Here is a 20248-nt window from a genome sequence, read left to right as displayed (position 1 = left end):
GTCTAATCCAAATATGGATAAACAGTCATTTCATGTCAAATCTTAATAAGTTTTGAAAAAGCCCTTTTAATTGTCAGGAATTACTTAATTTATTAATTGTTAGGAATCAATAAATGGCTCGAAAAAACTCAGACTTGGTGTGAAGCAAAACTCATTTTGTCACTTATTGGGAAAAATCAAGAATGCAAATCGTTTTTCGAAATAACTGTTTTAGGACGAATAAGATCATTTTGCTGTATCAGTCAAGTTTAAATATCAAGATTGAATGATTAAGATTAAAGAATGTCAAATGCTCCAAAAAATGTATTTTGCATTGGTTTATTATGGTTGTTTACAGTTTTGACATTTTAATTATATACACACAAAACAAAACAATTGTTTATGCTTGGAAGATTTAGATATCACTGTTTTTTCTTATTCATTCATCAGTTACAAATCACAAAGCTTTCATGCTGGCTGTGAACAAATGAAAAAGTCTTCAGTTCTTGTGCAGATCCACGCCTACTTGACTATTCTTGCATATTTCCTTTGTTAAATTTAAACACAGACAGGTGTAGATGTAATTTCCATCATCCTCTGCAGGCTGCTGAAATTTTTAAATTAGACTAGTTGTCTTAAAGTGATTTCTTTATGGTTTCTATGAGCCAGTTTTCAAACAACATAAATCCTGTGCTCCTTTACCAATCTCTACAAGGTTATTGACTGAAATAAATCTCAGTCTTCATAAAAGCCTAGAATACTGGCTCCAGTTTCTGTATAAGCTGAGGTTCAGGTTCATATTATTAGTCATTTTGTATTCTTATGTCTGTGTGATTCATGACATGTAAAAAATAGTAGATACCTTAGAGGATTTCAAGATTTGTGTTGGCTACAGTTTGAAAGAATTGGATCTCAATCAAAATTCAATTTGGCCATTGAGGTTGCAAAAATGTTATTTGTGGTTTTGATTAGTATTCAAGGAATCCAAGGCACCTTCCCATATGACAAGGAGCTGAAATTGTGTTTGGAAAAGAGCAGTATTGCTGATAATTCAGAGGCTGCCACTCAAGTCGAGGAAATTGTCGAGCTCATTGAAACATTTTATTTACTCTGAAAGAAATTGCCTTCAGAATACTGACTAAGAGAAGTGTCTAGATGGTCCAACTGGGCTATCTTTAGCCTCTCAACAAAATCAGCCTGCAGTTTTGCCCTGATCAGAATCCTGTGCCTATATGAAGCTGCAGATTCCCACCCCTCTCTAATGTTTTGAAAATTTTGGCAGCAGTAATTATGAATTGGACACCTGTATGCCATATGGGTCGCAACTTCAACAGAGCATGAGAAGTCCTCATTTATTGCTAAGGTTGAAGAAAGACCAACCAATAAAGTTGCAGAACCCTCAACTACAGAAATGAGCTGGAAAGATTGAAAAAGTCAACTTCTTTGACAGTATAATCTAGCCCTTAAAGGATTATTCAATACAAGTTAAACTCAATCGACAGCATTTGTGGCATAATGTTGACTTCCACAAAAAAATGGACATCTCTCCTTTTCTTTAAAAAATAGCAAAAATGGAGGTTACAGTGAGGCACTTACAGTGGAAGTAAATGGGGCCAATTTTTGGAGGGTTTAAAGGCAGAAATGTGAAGCTTATCATTTTACAGAAGCACTTACATTATTCTTCTGTTAAAACTCGTGTTATTTGAGCTGTAATGTTTTATAAATTGTAATTTTTAAAGTCATTTTAGGTTTTGTTGACATTACATCGTCATGGCAACAAAGTTGTAAAATTGGATATATCTTTACACAGAAAAGGTTAGTAAGTGATTTTTATCACTAAAATCATGCTAGCATGCGTATTGTTTACATCTCGTGGCTATACTTTTGAAATAGTGAGTATTTTAATGTTTAGGGATTGGCCCATTAACTTCCATTGTTAGTGCCTGATCACTGGAACCCAGTTTTGTTTTGTTTTTAACCAGGAACAAGTCTAAATAAATGTTTGTGGTAATCAACATAATGCCACAAATGCTGTCAGTTGAGCTTAACTTGTATTGAACCTGGAATATTCCTTTAACCAGATCTCAAGGTCCAGATGTGTCTCCAGCTCAAAGTCAAGCTCTCACTGCTCTCTCTCACAGCTAAAAAGTTGTACTGATCATTTTCCTGATCATTTTCTAAAGAGGTCGAAAGATGGGCTTGCTTTACCTCGACTGCTCTGCAAGAATTATCAGCATAACCTGGAGGTCCTTCAAATTGAAAAGAGCAAACTCTTTCCTTAAAAAAAAGATTGACTGTAGGACCAGCAGAACAGACGGAACACCTCTCAATAAGAACATGATCAAGTTGAACGATTCAAAATGTTCAAAGCAAGGCCAACGAGGATCTAATGGTGACTCTTAGAACTACTGCAAGGAAAACACTGCATGAAAGTCAATAGTCAATTGTGATGGTTTGGAGCACACACTTTCATGTTCATGTCACTATTTTATTCTTCTTTTTTTTTTTTTCTCCAATATGGAATGCCCAATTCCCAATGCGCTCCGCGGCATCCACGCACAACTCACCACTCGCCCCACCAAGAGTGAGAACCACACATTATAGCGACCACGAGGAGGTTACCCCATGCGACTCTACCCTCCCTAGCAATCGGGCCAATTTGGTTGCTTAGGAGACCTAGCTGGAGTCACTCGGCACGCCCTTAATTCGAACTCGCGACTCCATGGTTGGTAGTCAGCGTCAATACTCGCTGAGCTACCCAGGCCACCTGAACCATTTTATTCTTGAACATCGTAAATATAATTTTATTCAATTATTTATTTATTTTTTCCACAATTCCCAATGCGCTCTAAGTCCTCGTGGTGGCGTAGTGACTCGCCTCAATCCGGGTGCCAGAGGATGAATCTCAGTTGCCTCTGCGTCTGAGACCGTGAGTCCACGCATCTTATAATGTGGCTTGTTGAGCGCATTACCGTGGAGACCTAGCACCAAATTTGTCCAAATTCTGAATGGCAGTGAAGATGATTGCGTGATGCATCATGTAGTGAATTTATTGGGTCGCAATGTTAATTATGCAAAAAATTGTCTGACGATACCATGCAGTTCGACAAAATCTGCAAGTCAACACATGCCAGAGAAATTCCTGCAGTATTAAATCCACAGATGAAAACGGAATATCAAACTCATCTAACTGTGCTAAGGAATGCATTCAAAGCAGTCAGAATAGGAATAATGCAGGTTCTCTCCCTGTCTGTAAGCTAATTTATTACCCAAGATCTGTCCAATAAACAAAATGGATATTTTGCTCTAATACACAAACAAAACATGTACTCCAGGAAAGAACAGATGGTGGTGAATTGTGGAGTAAGGAGCAATTAGGAAAGTTCATATCCCTGCAGGGAGTACCTGGCAAAGAGGACTGTCTACCTTGTAGCTTGTTTAAAGTCTGAGGCCGAGGCTTTTAAGAAAAGAACATGAGAAATCAAGAACTTTGTACACAACACCATACAGTGAAATAAAAGCAGACTGAATGCAGGCCAGATGGGGACAGAAGAAGCTGAAAGTGAAGGAGATGGAGGAGTGGTTGCCATGGAGGCTGCTGCAGTTGAAGAAAGTCACCATAAAAGGAAATGAATGTCGGGTGGGAATGGATGCTTAAAGGCATCTTTGTCAAATGTTTTTCTATTTTATACTTATCTGTCTGCCTAGTTTACCAAAATTGAATGTTATTGCTTAGCTTTCTTCTTGGACTGTGTGTCAGGAAATGACACTTGAATTATACTTGGCTCAAAAATCATCTCTTTCTTTGTCCTTTACGTATTTTTTATATTATTATTATTTATCCTTCATTTTATTTGTTTATTATTTGTATAGATGGACATACATTTATTATGTTGTTGTTGTTGTTTGTTATTATTGTTGTGTTCACATCATACAAGGTTGGGTAGACCTGAAGTAGACCTTTTTATTTTATTAGTGGGATTCAGTAATGCATTATATCAATTCAAGCTTGTTTTCTTGGTGGGTTAGAGCACCAACAAGCTGATCATTGGTTATTTAATTGCTTTTTCTATGTCTTGGCTGAATAAATGAGAAGGTGGAAATATTTGTGTTTGGGTATGGCTTTATAATAAGTAATTTAAGCCACATCCACATAAAACGTTGATTTTGCTTGGTTTACACACCTCATCAACACTGGAACTATATTTTCCTCCACTAAAAATGGAGACTTTCAAAAATGGTCTCCTTAACCACATACTTTTGAAAACGATGAAAGAATGAGTTTTCAAATGAAAACGGATGTGGAAGAGGCCTTTCACATTCACACTACTGTTTCTCAATGTCTTCTCAGAACGTGTTTTCAGACATAGCGTACATAAAGCTCAACCAGTGGCATTAGTTTGTGTCGGGACTATCTGTTTGTCCAACCAATAGCAGATGGGGGAGTGTTAGGAAAATCTGTTTGACAACAGTCATTATTTTTGCAAGTAAAGAAATTGCACGCTCCCATTTTAATGTCCTGAACTTTACTTGTATAGTGATGAAAATTGTATTTGTGTGTCTTGCAGGGTCGTAAGCGATCTGGAACAGATGCCTCTGGCGCTGTTTGGCTCAGCTCCTCCAGCTCAAAACTGAACCAAATGTACGGAGTTGAAGCCTGGGCAAGCTGGGTGCAGAAGAGAATGGGACAAACAGACAGTGAGGAGGACCAAGAGTCTTGTAAGTTTACACTTATTGGTCAGAACCTGCAATCCTGTGTCCTTGACTCACTCGCCATGAGACAAATGTGTCATTAGTAAAGGTCGCTCTCACAGTCGGAGTGTTGATTTTGCATTGACCCACCATGTGTCTTAGCAGCTTTCTCCTCTCCCACTGTGTGTTCTTCAGCAAGCCTCACGACTATAAAGAAGGATGTGTTGCAGTGCAGCTCTGCTGAGCTCAGTTACGGTCTGTGTCGTTTCATCAAAGAGGTCCGCAGGCCAAACGGCAAAGCTTATGAACCAGATAGCATCTACTACCTGTGCCTGGGCATTCAGCAGGTTAAAAATAAGTTACTCTTCCTTAAATCAAGCCTGATTTTTTTGTTAATTGTCTGGTTTTCTATTATATAAAAATATATTCCAGAGAAAAGTTGTATCTTAAAATTCATCCTCTTTAAAGCACCACCACTACAGCCATTCACATGCAATTGGACATCTTTGGCCATTTGGTCATGTTTTGCACCTTTTTTTGATCCCATGTCAAGTAAAAAATGGTCCAACTTATAAAACGCCATTCCTGTTCTATTCCTTCGCAAAAATGCGTATTACATAAATGTCTCCTAAGAAATGCATCTGACTGGGGTCCGATGATCCTGAAAGTATCCTCGTGGGCCTTTCACACTGAACGCGTTTTCTGTCCATTTGCACAATGTTTCAGTTCTTTTTCTATGTTAATATCCAATAGATGGACGTCTTTGTTACAATGCATCTTGCTGTTATTTAAGCGTCTCACGTGTGAGTGCCACGCTTTTTAGATACTATGTCAAGTTACAAAAAACTTTTTAAAACATGTGTCTAGAGACAACCATGTTCCTTCAGCTTCTTTTTCCAAAGTATGCAGTTACCAAGACCGTTTTTGAAAAGCTCCTTTCTCGGTGAAGAGATGAGAGGCGTAAACATAGCGAAATTCATGTGTTTTTAAACTAAAACGGATTGGTGTGGATGTGGCCTTAGAATGCTTAAGTCGATTTAAAACAAATATATAGTTGTGCACATCCCTAACCCAAACTGCCCCTCCCTACTTTGTGAAAGGGCATCAACCCATTCCACAAACTACACCTTTGTGTACCTATGCCTCTGACAAATGTTATTGTTACCTGTTAACATACTTGGTTATTTTGAAAAGTTTGATTCTTTTTATTTATGTATTTAATTTTCATTGTTTAGTATTTTCATTAGTGTCACATACTCTTCATTCACTTTTTAGTGCCTTCTCGAAAATGGTCGTCTTGAGAATATCTTCACAGATTCCCTCTATAATCAGTTCACCACAGAGATCACCACACTGCTGAAAGACTGGGGAAATACTTTGCCACCTGGGGGTAAATATCCTTTTCAAACGCACCTGTTATGTCTTCTTTTTTGACACCCTTTTAAAAAAGCAATTAACACATTCTGTCATTTACCCTTATGACTTTCCTCCATTCCCTTTAAGGTGACCATGACAACTCTTTTGTTTTTTATTCAGGGTATATACACTCACGGGTTGAGGAGGAGTACCTTTGGGAGTGCAAGCAATTGGGGGCCCTATCTCCTATTGTTCTGCTCAACACGCTGCTGTTTTTTGGAGCTAAACTGCTCAACCTCAAAACGGTTGAGGAGCATCAACACCTCGCATTCTCTAATGTCACCAACTGCTCAAAAATGACCAAAAAGGGCAAGACCTCTTATCTTAAGTTCAGACTACCTAGCAAGGAAGAAGGCATGGACAAGAAAGGTAAATGGACACTTTTGTTATTATAGGGTTATTATAGTTACTGTACAGAGCTCCTAGTCCTGTGAGCATACATCTGTGCTCATAATATTTAGTGCATTTTTTTCTATTGAAAATCCAGCACCGGTTAAAAGGAGGAGAGAAGAAGAAACAGTGGATGATGAATTTATGGAGATGCTTGAGAACTCCGAGAACCCGTTGCGCTGTCCCGTTCGACTGTACGAGTTCTATCTCTCTAAATGGTGAGCAGAAATTAGGCTAGGACACAGCAACCAAGCTGGGAGGCAATTTTATTTTGAAGACCCCATAAAATAAAGTTTTCTGGCTTTTAGTCTATTTCTATTAGTTTTGCACGTATCTAAATGCTAGCGTACTCCTAAAAGGTGACAAAATCGACTTTAAGTCGAGTTTACTCTTCTGGGAAAAAAAGACCAAAAATATTAATGACTCCTTTTGCATTTCACAGATGTTTGTCCAATCAAATGCTCTCTAGAATGAGAATGTTCCTTTACCTAATACCTCCTGCAACCAACTAGCAATTAGTAAATTATGGTTCATAGCTGTGATCAACATTAAGGGCAATTGTCTGTTTTTTTTTTGTTTTTTTTAAGGTATAAGCCTTTCAATATGTCCTACTCAGACTAGGGCTGGGTGATATGTAAAAATAATTTTATCGATAATTGGCTTAAAAAAACCCGCAATATTATTTTGTCAACCCCCTGCCGAGGGTCGGTGAATATTTTTGCTTAATTGATTTTGCTTTAAAAATTAAATTAATTTATTGAAACATGAAAAACATAAACAAAAGACATTTCTAAATTCAAATTGCACTTTAAACTAAGTGAAAAATGCAATTAAAAGTGAACTAATTTTAGGTTCAAAGTGAACATGTTTTGTATTATTAATGATTTCTTTACTTTGTCTTTGTTTCTTTAATACAAAGATATATATTACTGAACCTGCAGAGTTGCATTCACAATGCATGCTAACCACAAACTGGTCCGTGGAAATAAAGTGAACTAAACTCACAGCACCTCCTGAGATGATCTGCATTTGCAGCTTTATCATAGACTTTATTATTCTTGCAAACAGTTTTCAGATGATTGAAACAGAAAAAAAAAAGTGATAACTCTTTACATGAGCCTGTTCCATGAGACAGGCTCACGCTGCACATTTACATGTATGTGTTCCACAAGACAAGCTCGCATTGCACGCCTCTGAACAAACAGCAATTCAGACACGAGCAATGACAGCTTTTTTTGTCTGTTCTTAAACAAAATAATTAAGTGCGTTTCTTCAGGCGCGTGTCTTTCTGACTAACAGCATTTCTTATCATGTGTCACTCCGAGACATCTTACAGGTCACCCGCCTGTTGCAGGTAGATGAGCAAAATTACCTGCACATGAAATACATTTAGACGAGGAGCTAGCGAACTGGATTCAGCTTCTTCGCATTTGGCGGGTGGCGGTGCTAGTTTTTACCCTGGGCTTCTGTTTAATATATTAGCTGACTTCCCAGATCCATCGTTTTGCCATTTCCCAATATTGTCGATCATCGTCTGTCAATTGACTGTCACAATCGTGATCTTTGTAAAATATCTTCGATATCCGATTACATTGTCCTATCACCCAGCCCTTACCCAGACTTCATGTTTCAATAGAAAATACATCAAAACATGAAGAAGAAAAAAACCACTCTCGACATGACATTTTATTTCATGGTTTCTTTGTTCAGTTTTAAGTGGGATTTATTATTTGAAAAATTGTGTTTTTGTGAATGTTTTGAATTCGATTTTGAATTACAGTGCATGTCCTTGAATGATGCCGCTCAGGTACACATGGAAATGTGCTTCATTCAAACTGCTCTTGGAGGAAACGGGTCTCTTATTTAATCTTTATGCTGGCACTTTTAGTATTGAAACATCACTGAGACTTGTAATATTCATTCTCTTTTACATCCACAGCTCAAACTCCGTCAAGCAGCGTCCAGACCTGTTCTACCTGCAGCCTGAGAGTTCCTGCCACCCCAGCAGTCCTGTGTGGTACTCAGCCGAGCCATTGGACAGTTCCATGATGGAGAGCATGCTCACACGCATCAAAGCTGTAAGGGACATTCACCTGGACTCTAAGCAGCAAAAGTCCCAGGACTCGTCAGATGAAGAGAGTTCTTAATGAGAACCCAAAAACTGCTCATTAGAAGAAGGACATTGCTTTTAAAAAAGAACAAATTTTGGAACTCCCCAGACTTCAAAAGGAGCAAAGAAAAACCAATCATGAGACTGAACTTGAAAGAAGCAAAAGATACGCAGGAAAGCCAATCGTGAGACATTTAATGGCATCTACTTTTATTCTAACGGAATGGGAGGCAAAGAGCAAGTTATGACCGTTTAATTTGAGACTGTTACTGTTGTAGATTTCCTCTTCCCCATGTGGACACTCACCAGACATTCCTCAAGTCATCTTCTCTATGTCATTATTGTTAAAGACCAGTGTAAGATGGAAAATGAAGAGGAAAATTGTTTGGTTTTTATTTAGATTGCATCATAGTAGACACATTGCAGTAGACGTTGTTTCTCAGTATTCTGAATTATATAGCGGAATCTTTTTATGTTTAAACATTCTTTGTCATTGTTGGTGACCTTTGGAAAATATATTAATTCTCAGACGTATGACTTTGTTTTTCTTTTGGTTAAGTTTGTAAATGTTGGCCTTTTAAAGGGATAGTTCGACCAAAAATTTAAATTCTGTAATTTACTTACCCTCATGTCGTTCTAAACAAGCAAATTGGAAATCTCGGTCCATCTAGTGCCTCATTTTAAAGCTTGAAAACGGAAGCAAAAGTATTATAAAAGTAATTAATGTGACTCGTACATCATAATCCAGGTCTTCTTAATGCATACAATAAGTTTTGGTGAGAAACAACCTGACATTTGAGTAATTTTGCCCATTGCATGTTAATGAGCGTTATGAGAAAAGCTTGTTCACAGTGGCTCGCATGTTCATGAGTACTTGCGTTGTGTTTAGTTGTAAAAAAGAAACTCATATGGGTTTGGAATGATATGAGGATGAGTAAATTATGAAAGGATTTTCATTTTTGTGTGAATTATTCCTATAACATGTTTTCTGTTAGCAGCACAAAACTTGCTTCACCTAAGCAGACAGCGAAGGCCACATGATGTGCCATCTGATAGAGTTGGACGCAGCAGTCGCGTAGGAACTGCTACTTACAACCGACCCCCATAGTTCAAGTCAACATGAAACAGGCAATTGCAGTTTCATACAGTGACATCTTCTGAATGAAACAGGATATTCAATGAGGAGAAAATGTTTGGCAAGACTTGTTTTTATGCATTGGGAATGGATTGGATTGTGAAAAGTGTTCTCATATGACAGTTTTTTGGAAAATAATAGGGCTTGATAACTCTTACATTTTGATGAAAGGTTACGAAAACCATTTTTCTTTGGAATAATGTGCACCAATAAATCATATTTAGAAAGTAAATAGGGTCAATTTTGATTTCATGTTGACTTTAAAATAGTTCTTGTCCCAATAATCAAGATCTTGCCTGGCTGCCTTAATTAGATAACATTGCCTCTAGAAAATAAGATTTAACACAATATTTATTAATCTGATACTTTCATTGAGCCAGAATTTCGTGTCTCAGTCAACAGAGGGCAGTCCTGCTTTGTTAGTTCAAGTGACAGGACCTTGTCAAGGCAACAATGGTGAATCAACTAAGCAGTGTTTAGCCACATGATTATGCTGATATTTGCACAGATAGATGCAGCGCCAGCCTACGATGTAAAGCCAATTGTCATTCGCTGCCATGGTAACAGAGACAAGAGCTGTTGCTTGTGCTTCACACTGGATTCTGAATGTGCTGCTGCTGTCAAGAGCCACACAATTCAGATATGAAAAGCACTTGTATACATGTGTCAGCCTTCAGTAAAGGAATTATTGTGTCTAACTTAACAACAACAATGTCCCCATATCAGGACCCCTAATTTAGTCTGCAGTGACTTTCAGCATTTCCAAGCTTACGTGGGTCGAGGGGGGAATAAGATGGCCAGCAGGACTATTTTTATCAACGGTTCTTAAAGGGCAAACATTTGTCTGATCACCACATCTCCCACCATTGTTTGCACATGTACAATCAGTCATGACGGACTGAAGGATAGCGCATCTAAGGGACAGATCACGTTTATGTTGCCTGTTCAAAAGAGTGTGTAGGCGTGCTCCGGGCAGATGAGGTGTGATTCGAGAGGGTTCGAGAATGAGAGGGGGAGTGTGTGGGAGAGAGAGAGAGAAGTACAACAAAGACAGACAATCTGGCATTACATGACTGGTTTCCATCTAGTTTTATTTTACAATCATAAAATGACAGCATAAATGTCAGACTTGCTTTTCTTATGCTTTTGGCCTAATGTGCTGCTTTTTTAAATAAGGTCTTTTTATAAACCAATAAGAAAAGGATATAGGCAAATGGAGATGTCGTTTGATGAAAATCTAAGCCATTTTATTAGTGGTGCAATCAAACTGAGATAAAAAAATAAAAAAAAACGGCTGAAATGAAATGAGTGAGGCAAAAAGTCTAAAGCTCCTGATAATTGCTAAAGCCCTGAAGCAGCCTCAAATCTCAGGGGAGGGAGAGCTGAGAGAGTGATAGTGAGGCAGGGAGAGAGAGAGCTGCCGATGTTGCTGAAATAAGAGGCTATTTATCAAACCAACAGTGTTTCTCTATGAGGAAGCACACGATACTGAGAGCTGATAGATAATGATGGAATACAGATTGGATACCTGGATCCTGGACACTTTTCACACCTGGACTACCAGGACACAAGGGACTTGGACTGTCCATCTGTCATGCCTGCAGTGTTATGATTGCTAGAGTTACGTCAATGCGTACCAACATGAAGAAGCAATGTGAAGAGACCATGGAGAATTGTCATGTTATTTTTAAATGAGGAAGAAGAGTGAGTTTTTGCCTTTAAACTGTTTGTTTTTAAAGTGTAGGATCTTGTTTCAAGGGCACAAGAGCTCTAATTTTAGAAGCAAACTGAGGAGATACAGCTTTTTATGTCAGTTTTTAAAGCTAAGTAAAAGCTACTCTGCTTACAAGGCTGTGTAATGCTTACTGACTAAAAGTTGCTTCCTTTCCACTTGCTGTTGCTGTCGAGAAAGACACATTTGAAGGAAGCTTGTTTTATTTTTTACATTATTGTAATCTCCAGTGGAGATAGAGGCATTTTTTTTAAAAACAATATTCATCTTACTGCTAGTCATATCAGAAGACCAGTTTTAAGAAAAGTTTTTGGATTTTATGTAAAACAAACATCTGTATTCAATAACTGCCAAGAAGACTCACATACACATGCTCTGGAAATGCCACACGATCGACTTCTGGAGGATTGAACTGGAGGTCTTTTAGGAGGCCATTGTCAAGAAGTGACACAATGGGAAAGCCATTAAGCCGTCCAGGCTGCTTACGGCAGAGCCCTTGTTGTTCAAAGAAAGTAGATGAAAGAGAGGGCTACAACGAGGATGGGTACATCCCTCAACGCTCCATATATGACACAATGTGCATCAATGAACAGATCGACCACAGTTCTGCTCACAGCACTCTGGGTTCGAGAAGGGGTCGAGAAACTGACTTCTCCAGTAATGGCTCCCTGGGAGCAGGTGGAGACATGTTTGACACAAGGTCTTCTGTACTGGTCAGCAGTGGCAGAAAATTGGATGAGAGATTCATTTTTGACTCTTTAAAACTGGCAAATGATGAGCTTAGTAGGTCGCCAAGAGGGTTCGTGAGGTCAGCGTCCCCCAGCGTGTCCTGCAGCTCAGCTCCAAGTGGATCCATGAACAAACGGCATCATCTCCAGGACAGCTGCAAGAAGGACAACCTCTGCCGCCACTCTTGGAAAGTTCTGTCTCCACCAAAGTACCCTGAAGCATTGGAAATCTCCCCAGCGGAAAATAACTATTTAAACCCAGGAGTTGCTTTCTTTCCAAACAGCATAATCTCCCCACAGATCTCACCCTTCTCTGCATCACCTTTCTCTACTGGCACGCATACACCTTCTGTGTTCTTTTCCCCTTCCCCCTTGCCCTACCATCAACAATTCCACAGACAGTCTTTACCCACCCAACCCTCTTCACCAAGACCACCTTTGTTGGAATTATCAGTTAGTGCCCTTATGTGTGGCCAAGATGCCCAAGAGCAGGACATGAGGGATGATGGGAACATGCAGAAAGATCAGCTGTTCCTGACTTTTAAACCTAAGAACATTGAGCCAGAGAGAGTACAGCCATCCACCACCCCAGAACCTGAAAATGACACTACTCCCCTTCTGCGCTCCCAAACATCAAAAAGACCTGCTGCTGTCTCTCCTTCTCCAATGGAATCCACCTGGCCACGACGACTGATTGGAAGGAGGAGGACAGTAAGACAAGGTGGTGCAGTCCACAATCTCCCAATTCTTCCTCCACTTCCCTCTATGCTAATGCGAAGTGTCTCAGACAAAAAGACTATCCCTCGCCTTTCACCATTTCCTGAACACCAAGGAAATGTAGATGGACAGCTAGGTAAGTCTACATTAACCAGAGAATTGAATGAGTGCTCACTTCAAGAATGGAAGATGTTGTGGGAGCAAGAGGAACGTAAAGCTGGAGAATCCAAAAATGAGAACATGATGGAGGAAGCTGTAGAAGGAGAGAGCAAAATGGTGCTAGTAAAGGAGAGTGCCGAGCCAGACATTGATGAAAATACCAATCCTGAAGGTGAAGAGGAGAACTGGGAGGCTGTGTTGGAGATGGTTAACAATCTTTGGGATGAAACGTGGAGTGATTCACAAAATGTTGGCTCACTAAGGCGCTGGCCTCTTTTACATCCTCCTTCAGGCTTTGGTGGCTCAAAAGCTCCATCAGGCACAAGCTCTGAATTGGGTGCTGAAGATCTCTTGGAGATTGAGAGAATGAACAGAGAGGTTGCAGAAAGCCAAGACGATGAAGAACCACAATTTACATCCCATTTGCAAACATGGGAAAGTAAGAATGTTGTTGTGACTCAGCTAGGAGGCCACAAGCTTGCTAAAGCCACAATTCCAACCAGCTTAGATCTTGATACCATTCATGCTCAAATGGGAAACAAATATAGCCACAGCGAGTCACCAGACTCCAATCTGACGCTGGAGTCAGACTCAAGCGGTGTATACATGTCAAATCCCAGTCAAACCAGTAGAGAGGACATCACCTCTGACAATGACAGACCTATGTCAGATGTAGATTTTGGAAGTATTTCATCCTTTAGCCAAGGGGAAGAGGGAAAAGACATTCACAGAAGGACTGGGACATGCTTTCCAGCCCTAAAGGCAACTTTGGACCAAAAAGCACCCTCTGGACTGAGAGCTAATAACATAGAGCTTCTAAGGCAATCATTTTGTGAAGAGATTACAACCAAAGCTGCAGAAATGCAAGAACGCTTGAACGCTGTGGACAAAGGATCTCTAACCCAAGAGATTCACAACACTGTGAACACATCAAAAACTGATGTGCCTTTACCACTGTCCCCCTCCAAACATGAAGTTAAAAAGACTGTATTAGGCAAGAGTGACATGGATCCATTTGTTGCTACTGATAGTTTTGTCTACCTGGCAGTATCACTGCCCCCATCCACACAAGAAGGTGTGACTAAAACTGCACTGGAGGAGCCATCACCTCCTACGTCCTTTACCAAACCTTGCCGTTACCCTGATGAATGTGACTTCCTGTCTACTGACAGTTTTGTTTACCTGGCTGCACCTGATTGCCATTTGCTGGTCACAGAGGGACATTCGTTATATGGTGACTCAAAAGATTCTGAATCGGAGGACAGTGGTTCTAAGGCAGACTTTGTTTTGTGCTCTGCAGTAGGAGGAGATAGTGATTGGGACACGGACCTGACTGATTCTGAAACAGAGCCAAACGCTTCCAAGTCTGCGTGGGACTATTGGGAGGAGCTAGAGCAGGGGGTGTTGCAGGAGCTATTCGGTGAGGACCAATCAGATACAGACAAACTGCTCCATGGCAACCAAGCTCAGCAGATTTTCTGCCAACGTGGGGAGTTGGCTACTATTGTTGTACAGGAGAGATCAGAGCTGGAAGAGGTGTCCAAACAGGACACACAGGGGGCAGTGAAACACTGAGGTGAAGTCTGTATCCTAACATTTATTACTGCACTGACAAACCTAATATATTCAGATATGCCCATTTAATAATTCTAAACATTATATACAGGTACTTTAGTTTTTGTTTTTCTGTTTTCTCATTATTGAATAATGTAAATATTTTTTCCAAATAGTGACTCCAGCATCCACTAGTCATCTAGGGATTTACAATAAAATTGTTGTTTTCTTAATAGTGTTCAAAGCAATTTCTAATGCACAGTTAAGGTCTCTCTTTTAAGCTGCTTTTCTCTTTCAAAGTTTATGTCATGGTGGACAGCTTTATTGATTTATTGAGTTATGGATATAAATCTTCTGTTAATAAGTATTTATGTTAATTGATAGGTCTGGCTGTTAATAGGTAATTGATGATACAATATAACTTGAGGTCAAGCTTAGAAACTAAAAATCTATTGCACACTTCAACGTTATGTCAATAATAGATACTCTATTTGCTATATGCTGTGTGCTCTATATATAACAATAGTCCATTTTGTTTGTTACCAGGGTAATTTCTGAAGAATCAACTGTGATAGACAAAGTACTGAATGACTAGTGTAGAAATAATGACCTCGTCAATAAAAATCACAATTTACCGTACAAATAATGCTTAATATGCAGTGAAATGTGTGTGTTTAGCTCATTAAAAACAAAATGGTAATCAGCAGGGACCATTTTCACCTGTTAACATGTTACAAAGGATATGCATTATAAACTCTGCCTGGGCTGTCAATAAAAGTGGAGGATCAGAGTCAACGTTTTTGTCATTCTTAGCTATTTATTCTGCATTCTGTTTGATTCTTTTTCAGCTCCACCCCTCCTTAGCCTCCTTTCCATCCCTCCATCTGTCTCATGGCCTATATATACTGTATATGATTTCTCATGTGAATTATTTGGGAGCAAGAGTGAAGGAGCCTGAATTCTGGTGGTGATGTAGGGGCCAAAGTGGCTATTTTTAGTTAAATTAATTAGTTCATTGTAAATGAGGCCAAACTGAATGCATTGTGTGCCAAGATAATACATAAGTGGGTCGAGTGTCAGCCAACACTACATACTGGTGTCTGTGCTACTAAGGGGCATAGGATTTTGGTGCCACACGTTGTTGTTCCTCACTAACCTACATTATGCTCATTTTGTCCCCTCCACCTGTTACACACAATGTGCATCAACAATGTCGCTGTGGTTCCTGGGGTTCAACCTGAATCTTTTTGTGTCATGCAGTGACTATCCTGCAGCAACCTTTGAGACGTATTCTCCGGATTATGTGCTCTCATGTGCTTCTACAAAAGATCCAAAATGTTTTTTTTTGTTGTTGTTTTTTTTTTTATAATACATTCCTATCAGGGTTGGGAAAAATTCAGAATTTAAAGTCAATACAAAATCAAAATGGTAACACTTTACAATGAAGTTCTATTCATTGACGTTAGTTAATGCATGATGTGTCCTGCGTGAACAACTTTTTTTTTATACAATTTGTTAAGCTTGGTTAATGTAAATATTTCAAAATGCTATTGTTCATTGTTTGTTCATATTAGTTCATAATGCATTAACTAATGTTCGCGTATGTAACGATAGCCAGCTGGTACGTGATAGCTTTGCAGTGTGTAAACCTCACTCTCCTGGCTTTAAGAGATGCACTAGCAACCAAGGCTGGAGGCCATGGCTTTATAGCCTCCATGTTAGCATGTCTGACTCCCATGCTGGGGATCCCTGGTTTGAATCCTGCTTGGAGCAGATCAAGAAGGACCGGTGACACTGGTGTCGTGACCCGGATGGGAGTAAGGTTTAGGGGGGTGAGTGTAACAGTAGCCAGCTGGTACGTAATAGCAGTGTAGTGTGTAAACCTCACTCTCCTGGCCTTAAGAGACACACTAGCGATGGATGCTAGAGGCCATGGCTTTATAGCCTCCTTGTTAGGGCGTCCAACTCCCATGCCGGCGATCACTGGTTGAATTCCGCTCGTAATGGGTCGAGTAGGACTGGTGACACATACACAACTTTTAATGTTAAAACTTATTTGTATGTGTAAAACCTAACATTAACCAGGATTAATAAATGCTGTAAAAGTATTGTTAGTTCATGTAAAATATTGTCAGCTGATTTAAACAAATATAACCTTATTGTAAAGTGTTCCCATCAAAATTGACTTAATGCACAATCCTGGTCTAACTGTAAACAATTCATCAGTTCATGTTATTCCACAGAAATAAAATGTTCATCTTCATAATTTGTCCAATAACTTTTTTTCCCATATTGATGTAATTTAGGATACTGTTACCCAATAGCCAAGTAGTTATTTAGTCCTTTCTTTTTAGAAAGCTCACATTCAGTTTGGCTCGCCCACTTTTCATGATCCAGTAAAGTCCCAATGGATAAAATAAAGTCCTGTCCTCATTTTTTTTTTTTTTTTCGTAGAATATCCTGTTTCTCTCAGAATTATGTAATTTGTGTTGACTAAGAGTTTTCTCTTTTTATATTAATTATTAAAAAAAAAAAAATAATTTATTTGGTCACGCCCCATAGGATGTTGAACTGGATTCACAGGAAGTGAAAAAAGTTAATTTATTAAATATATTTAAATATATAATTAAATACAAATTTCAAGGCATAGTTGGTTGTATCATGAAATCTTCCATTGTGTGTATGAAAACGTTATGGGTAATTCATTTAAATATGAAATGTATTGATAAGTACACTTACAGCATATAAATTTCTTTTAATTTAATAAATTAAAGTTTCCTTAAATTCAAATTACACTTCTGCAACATGTTTGCCACCTAAATGCAAATTCAACATCATAATTTTGATGTAGAGAAGGAACAGGGCTGAAAGCATATCTGTGTGTGTTTGAGGCTAAGCCAGGGCACATGTGTAGGAGGAGCAGCACTGAGTGAGTGAATCATAGATTAGAACATTTGCTGTTTTCATTCTGGTCAATTTGCTGAAGACTTGAAAAATGATCTGCAGGGTTGATGCTTTGAAATTCAGGTTCATCAGGTAAAACACACTGGATGAAAGGATCATGTTCTGTTCTCACATTATTTCTGAAAAACATATGAATAAAGATGTAATAATTATTTTGTGTTCAATGTGCAGTGTGGTATAGATTGTGGGTGAGCGATAGAAAAGGTAGGAGGGATGTAATCACTGGTTGCTGAAGGCAAAAGATCAAGAGGTGTTCCTTATGTAACATGTAAATGAAAGTGCACTGGGCACTATGCGCTAAAATATTTTATTTTTAAATGTGTTCTAGGAACAAAATAAGTGTAGGCATAGCAGTATGGATTGAAAAGACGAACCAAGAAGGAAAGCGTGAGAGGTACATACTGAGAGCATGAAAATCTGGAAGAGATTTTATGTGGCAGTATATTTTCATTCCTTGAGAATATGTTAATATAAGAATACCATGCAAAGCAGACTCCAAACAGGAAAACTGGCAACACCTACACTTAAATATTTAAATGCTATGTATACTGAATACACGTGTGCATTTCCATGTTTACATTTATGCATTTGGTAAACACCAAAAAAGAGACAGGATTAATTCTATGTATACAGTTTGTTTGTGTGTATTCCCTGGGAATTGATCCCATAACATTGGCGCTGCTAGCACCATGCTCTACCAGATGTGTACATACAGTATGTTCATAAATAAATAAAAAACTATCATAATGTAGCTTTTAAGTGTTTGGAATTGCTAGAGACCTGCAAATACTGTATTGACCTCAAAATGTGCATGCAAAATAGCCAACTGACATTGACTGTGGTGTATTCAGAGAAAAGCTAACCATTCCCTAAAATGCATTTTGGTTTTAGTTCATTTTGACCCTTCTATATATACATACACATAAACAGATGGTAGAAAAAAAATTGGTTACTGCACCTTAGACCTACAGTGTATAAAATAGGTATAAAATATATAGAAACTTATATAAAATATACAGTTTGAATGTAACAAGAGGTGTAAACAATTTCATTATATTGACAACTAATGCAAATCAAATATATTTCAAGATTGTGAAGAATGCGAGACACTCCAAGAATGAATGCCTCTTAAAGGAATATTCCGGGTTCAATACAAGTTAAGCTCAATTAGCAGCATTTGTGGCATAATGTTGATTACCACAAAAATAGTTCTGACTGGTCCCTCATTTATTAAACAAAAATGAAAAATCATAGTTACAGTAGAAGTGAATGGGGCTAGACAGTCCATAAACATTGAAATACACACTTTTTTGAAAAATTTCAAAAGTATTGGCAAAAGGTGTAAACATTACACATTAACATGATTTGTGTGTGATAAAATCTGTGTAAAGTTATAGGCCTATCCAGTATTACAACTTGTGATTACAATATGATGGCGGTAAATTCCTCATTTGAGCTAGTTAAACTTCCATTGTGCCTTACTGTAACTGCATTTTTTGCTTTAAAAAAAATATTTTGTGGTAATCAACACTAATGCTGTCAAATGAGCTTAGCATGTAGGTATTGTACCTGAAACACTCCTTTAATAAAGTCTATTTTGCATTACATAGTCCTTCCATTCTTGTGTGCAAGTTTCAGATGTTGCAAAAAGTGAGCTTACTTCTTTGTAAAAAAAAAAAAAAAAAAATCTGAGGTTCTAAAGTTGTTTTTTTGCAACAACGCTGTCTTTAAAGACTTGTTTTTTCTTTTTTGGTGTCCTTTAATTTTCGTGAACTCAAGCTTTGGTTGATTTGGTTGCTGGCGACAGTGGGACAGTTCTTATTGATTTTTGAGGTGGTGCTGGTGGCATCATGCAGTTTTTCAGTATATACTTTCCAAAGAGATAAACCATTTCACAGATACACATGCAGATACAGAGAGCTGAGGAGGCCACCATAAAGAAGGTGAAGATTTTCTTCTCTGTAGGACAGGAGCTAAAACGATCAACCGTATTGGGGCAAGGGTCCAACACTTGGAAATATGAGGCAGGTCATAGCCCTTATACATGTAATGAAGAATGTAGAGAAAGGCAGCATCAGATGCTATTTTGAAGACCAAACTCAGCAGGTAGGTATACCCACGTTTTTTTCACGGGATTGGCATATAAACGGGAGCCCTGGTGGATGGCGGAATACTTCTTGTCTTTTTCCTCTCTGTGTTTGACATGGGCTACTACCATAAGAGATGGACAAGTGACAAAGATGAGCTGCAAGGCCCAAAGATGGATATGAGAGATGGGGAACAGGCTGTCATATCAGACGTTGGTGCAGCCTGGCTGTTTGGTGTTGCACTCAAAGTCTTTGCTATCATCGCCCCAAACACGCTGAGCCGCCACAACAAACACCAGAACTCAGAGACAGCCACTCTCGGCCAAACACTGTCGAATATTTGTTGACCCCGCTGAGAAGAGCTTCCAGTCCTGACCAGTTCATCTATAATCACAATTCACCACCGTTGTCCTAAAACACACAGAAAAACCAATTAATGTTTCAACACACACAATTACAGGCTTCACACTTTCTTTGAAAACCTGAAAATATCAGGGAATTTTAAAATTGTGTTTTCCAGGCCTGGATATTAAAGGGTCATTCCTACAGTTTTTTTTTGTTTTGTTTTTAACCGATTACAATTGT

At 38.6% G+C, this 20248-nt stretch overlaps 1 protein-coding gene and 1 pseudogene across 4 annotated transcripts in view; one reads left to right on the top strand and one right to left on the bottom strand.

Annotated features, from left to right (window-relative positions):
• Positions 1–9121, top strand: part of LOC127411180 (zinc finger MYM-type protein 4-like) — a 45699-nt gene extending 36578 nt beyond the window's left edge. For all 4 annotated transcript variants that reach the window (XM_051646560.1, XM_051646561.1, XM_051646559.1 and 1 more), the window contains 6 exons: positions 4548–4698; positions 4867–5018; positions 5947–6061; positions 6208–6456; positions 6575–6695; positions 8417–9121. In XM_051646560.1, the coding sequence (XP_051502520.1) occupies positions 4548–4698; positions 4867–5018; positions 5947–6061; positions 6208–6456; positions 6575–6695; positions 8417–8624 (996 nt within the window). In that variant the 3' untranslated portion in view covers positions 8625–9121. The remainder of the gene's footprint in view (positions 1–4547; positions 4699–4866; positions 5019–5946; positions 6062–6207; positions 6457–6574; positions 6696–8416) is intronic.
• A 10162-nt stretch (positions 9122–19283) lies between these two features.
• Positions 19284–20047, bottom strand: LOC127411201 (gap junction beta-3 protein-like; annotated as a pseudogene).
• Positions 20048–20248: the final 201 nt, after the last annotated feature.

Source organism: Myxocyprinus asiaticus, chromosome 20 (assembly GCF_019703515.2).
Source record: "Myxocyprinus asiaticus isolate MX2 ecotype Aquarium Trade chromosome 20, UBuf_Myxa_2, whole genome shotgun sequence".
In the NCBI taxonomy this organism is placed as follows: Eukaryota; Metazoa; Chordata; class Actinopteri; order Cypriniformes; family Catostomidae; genus Myxocyprinus; species Myxocyprinus asiaticus.
Note: the sequence above shows the minus strand (reverse complement) of the source record. Positions and strands in the feature narration are given on the sequence as shown.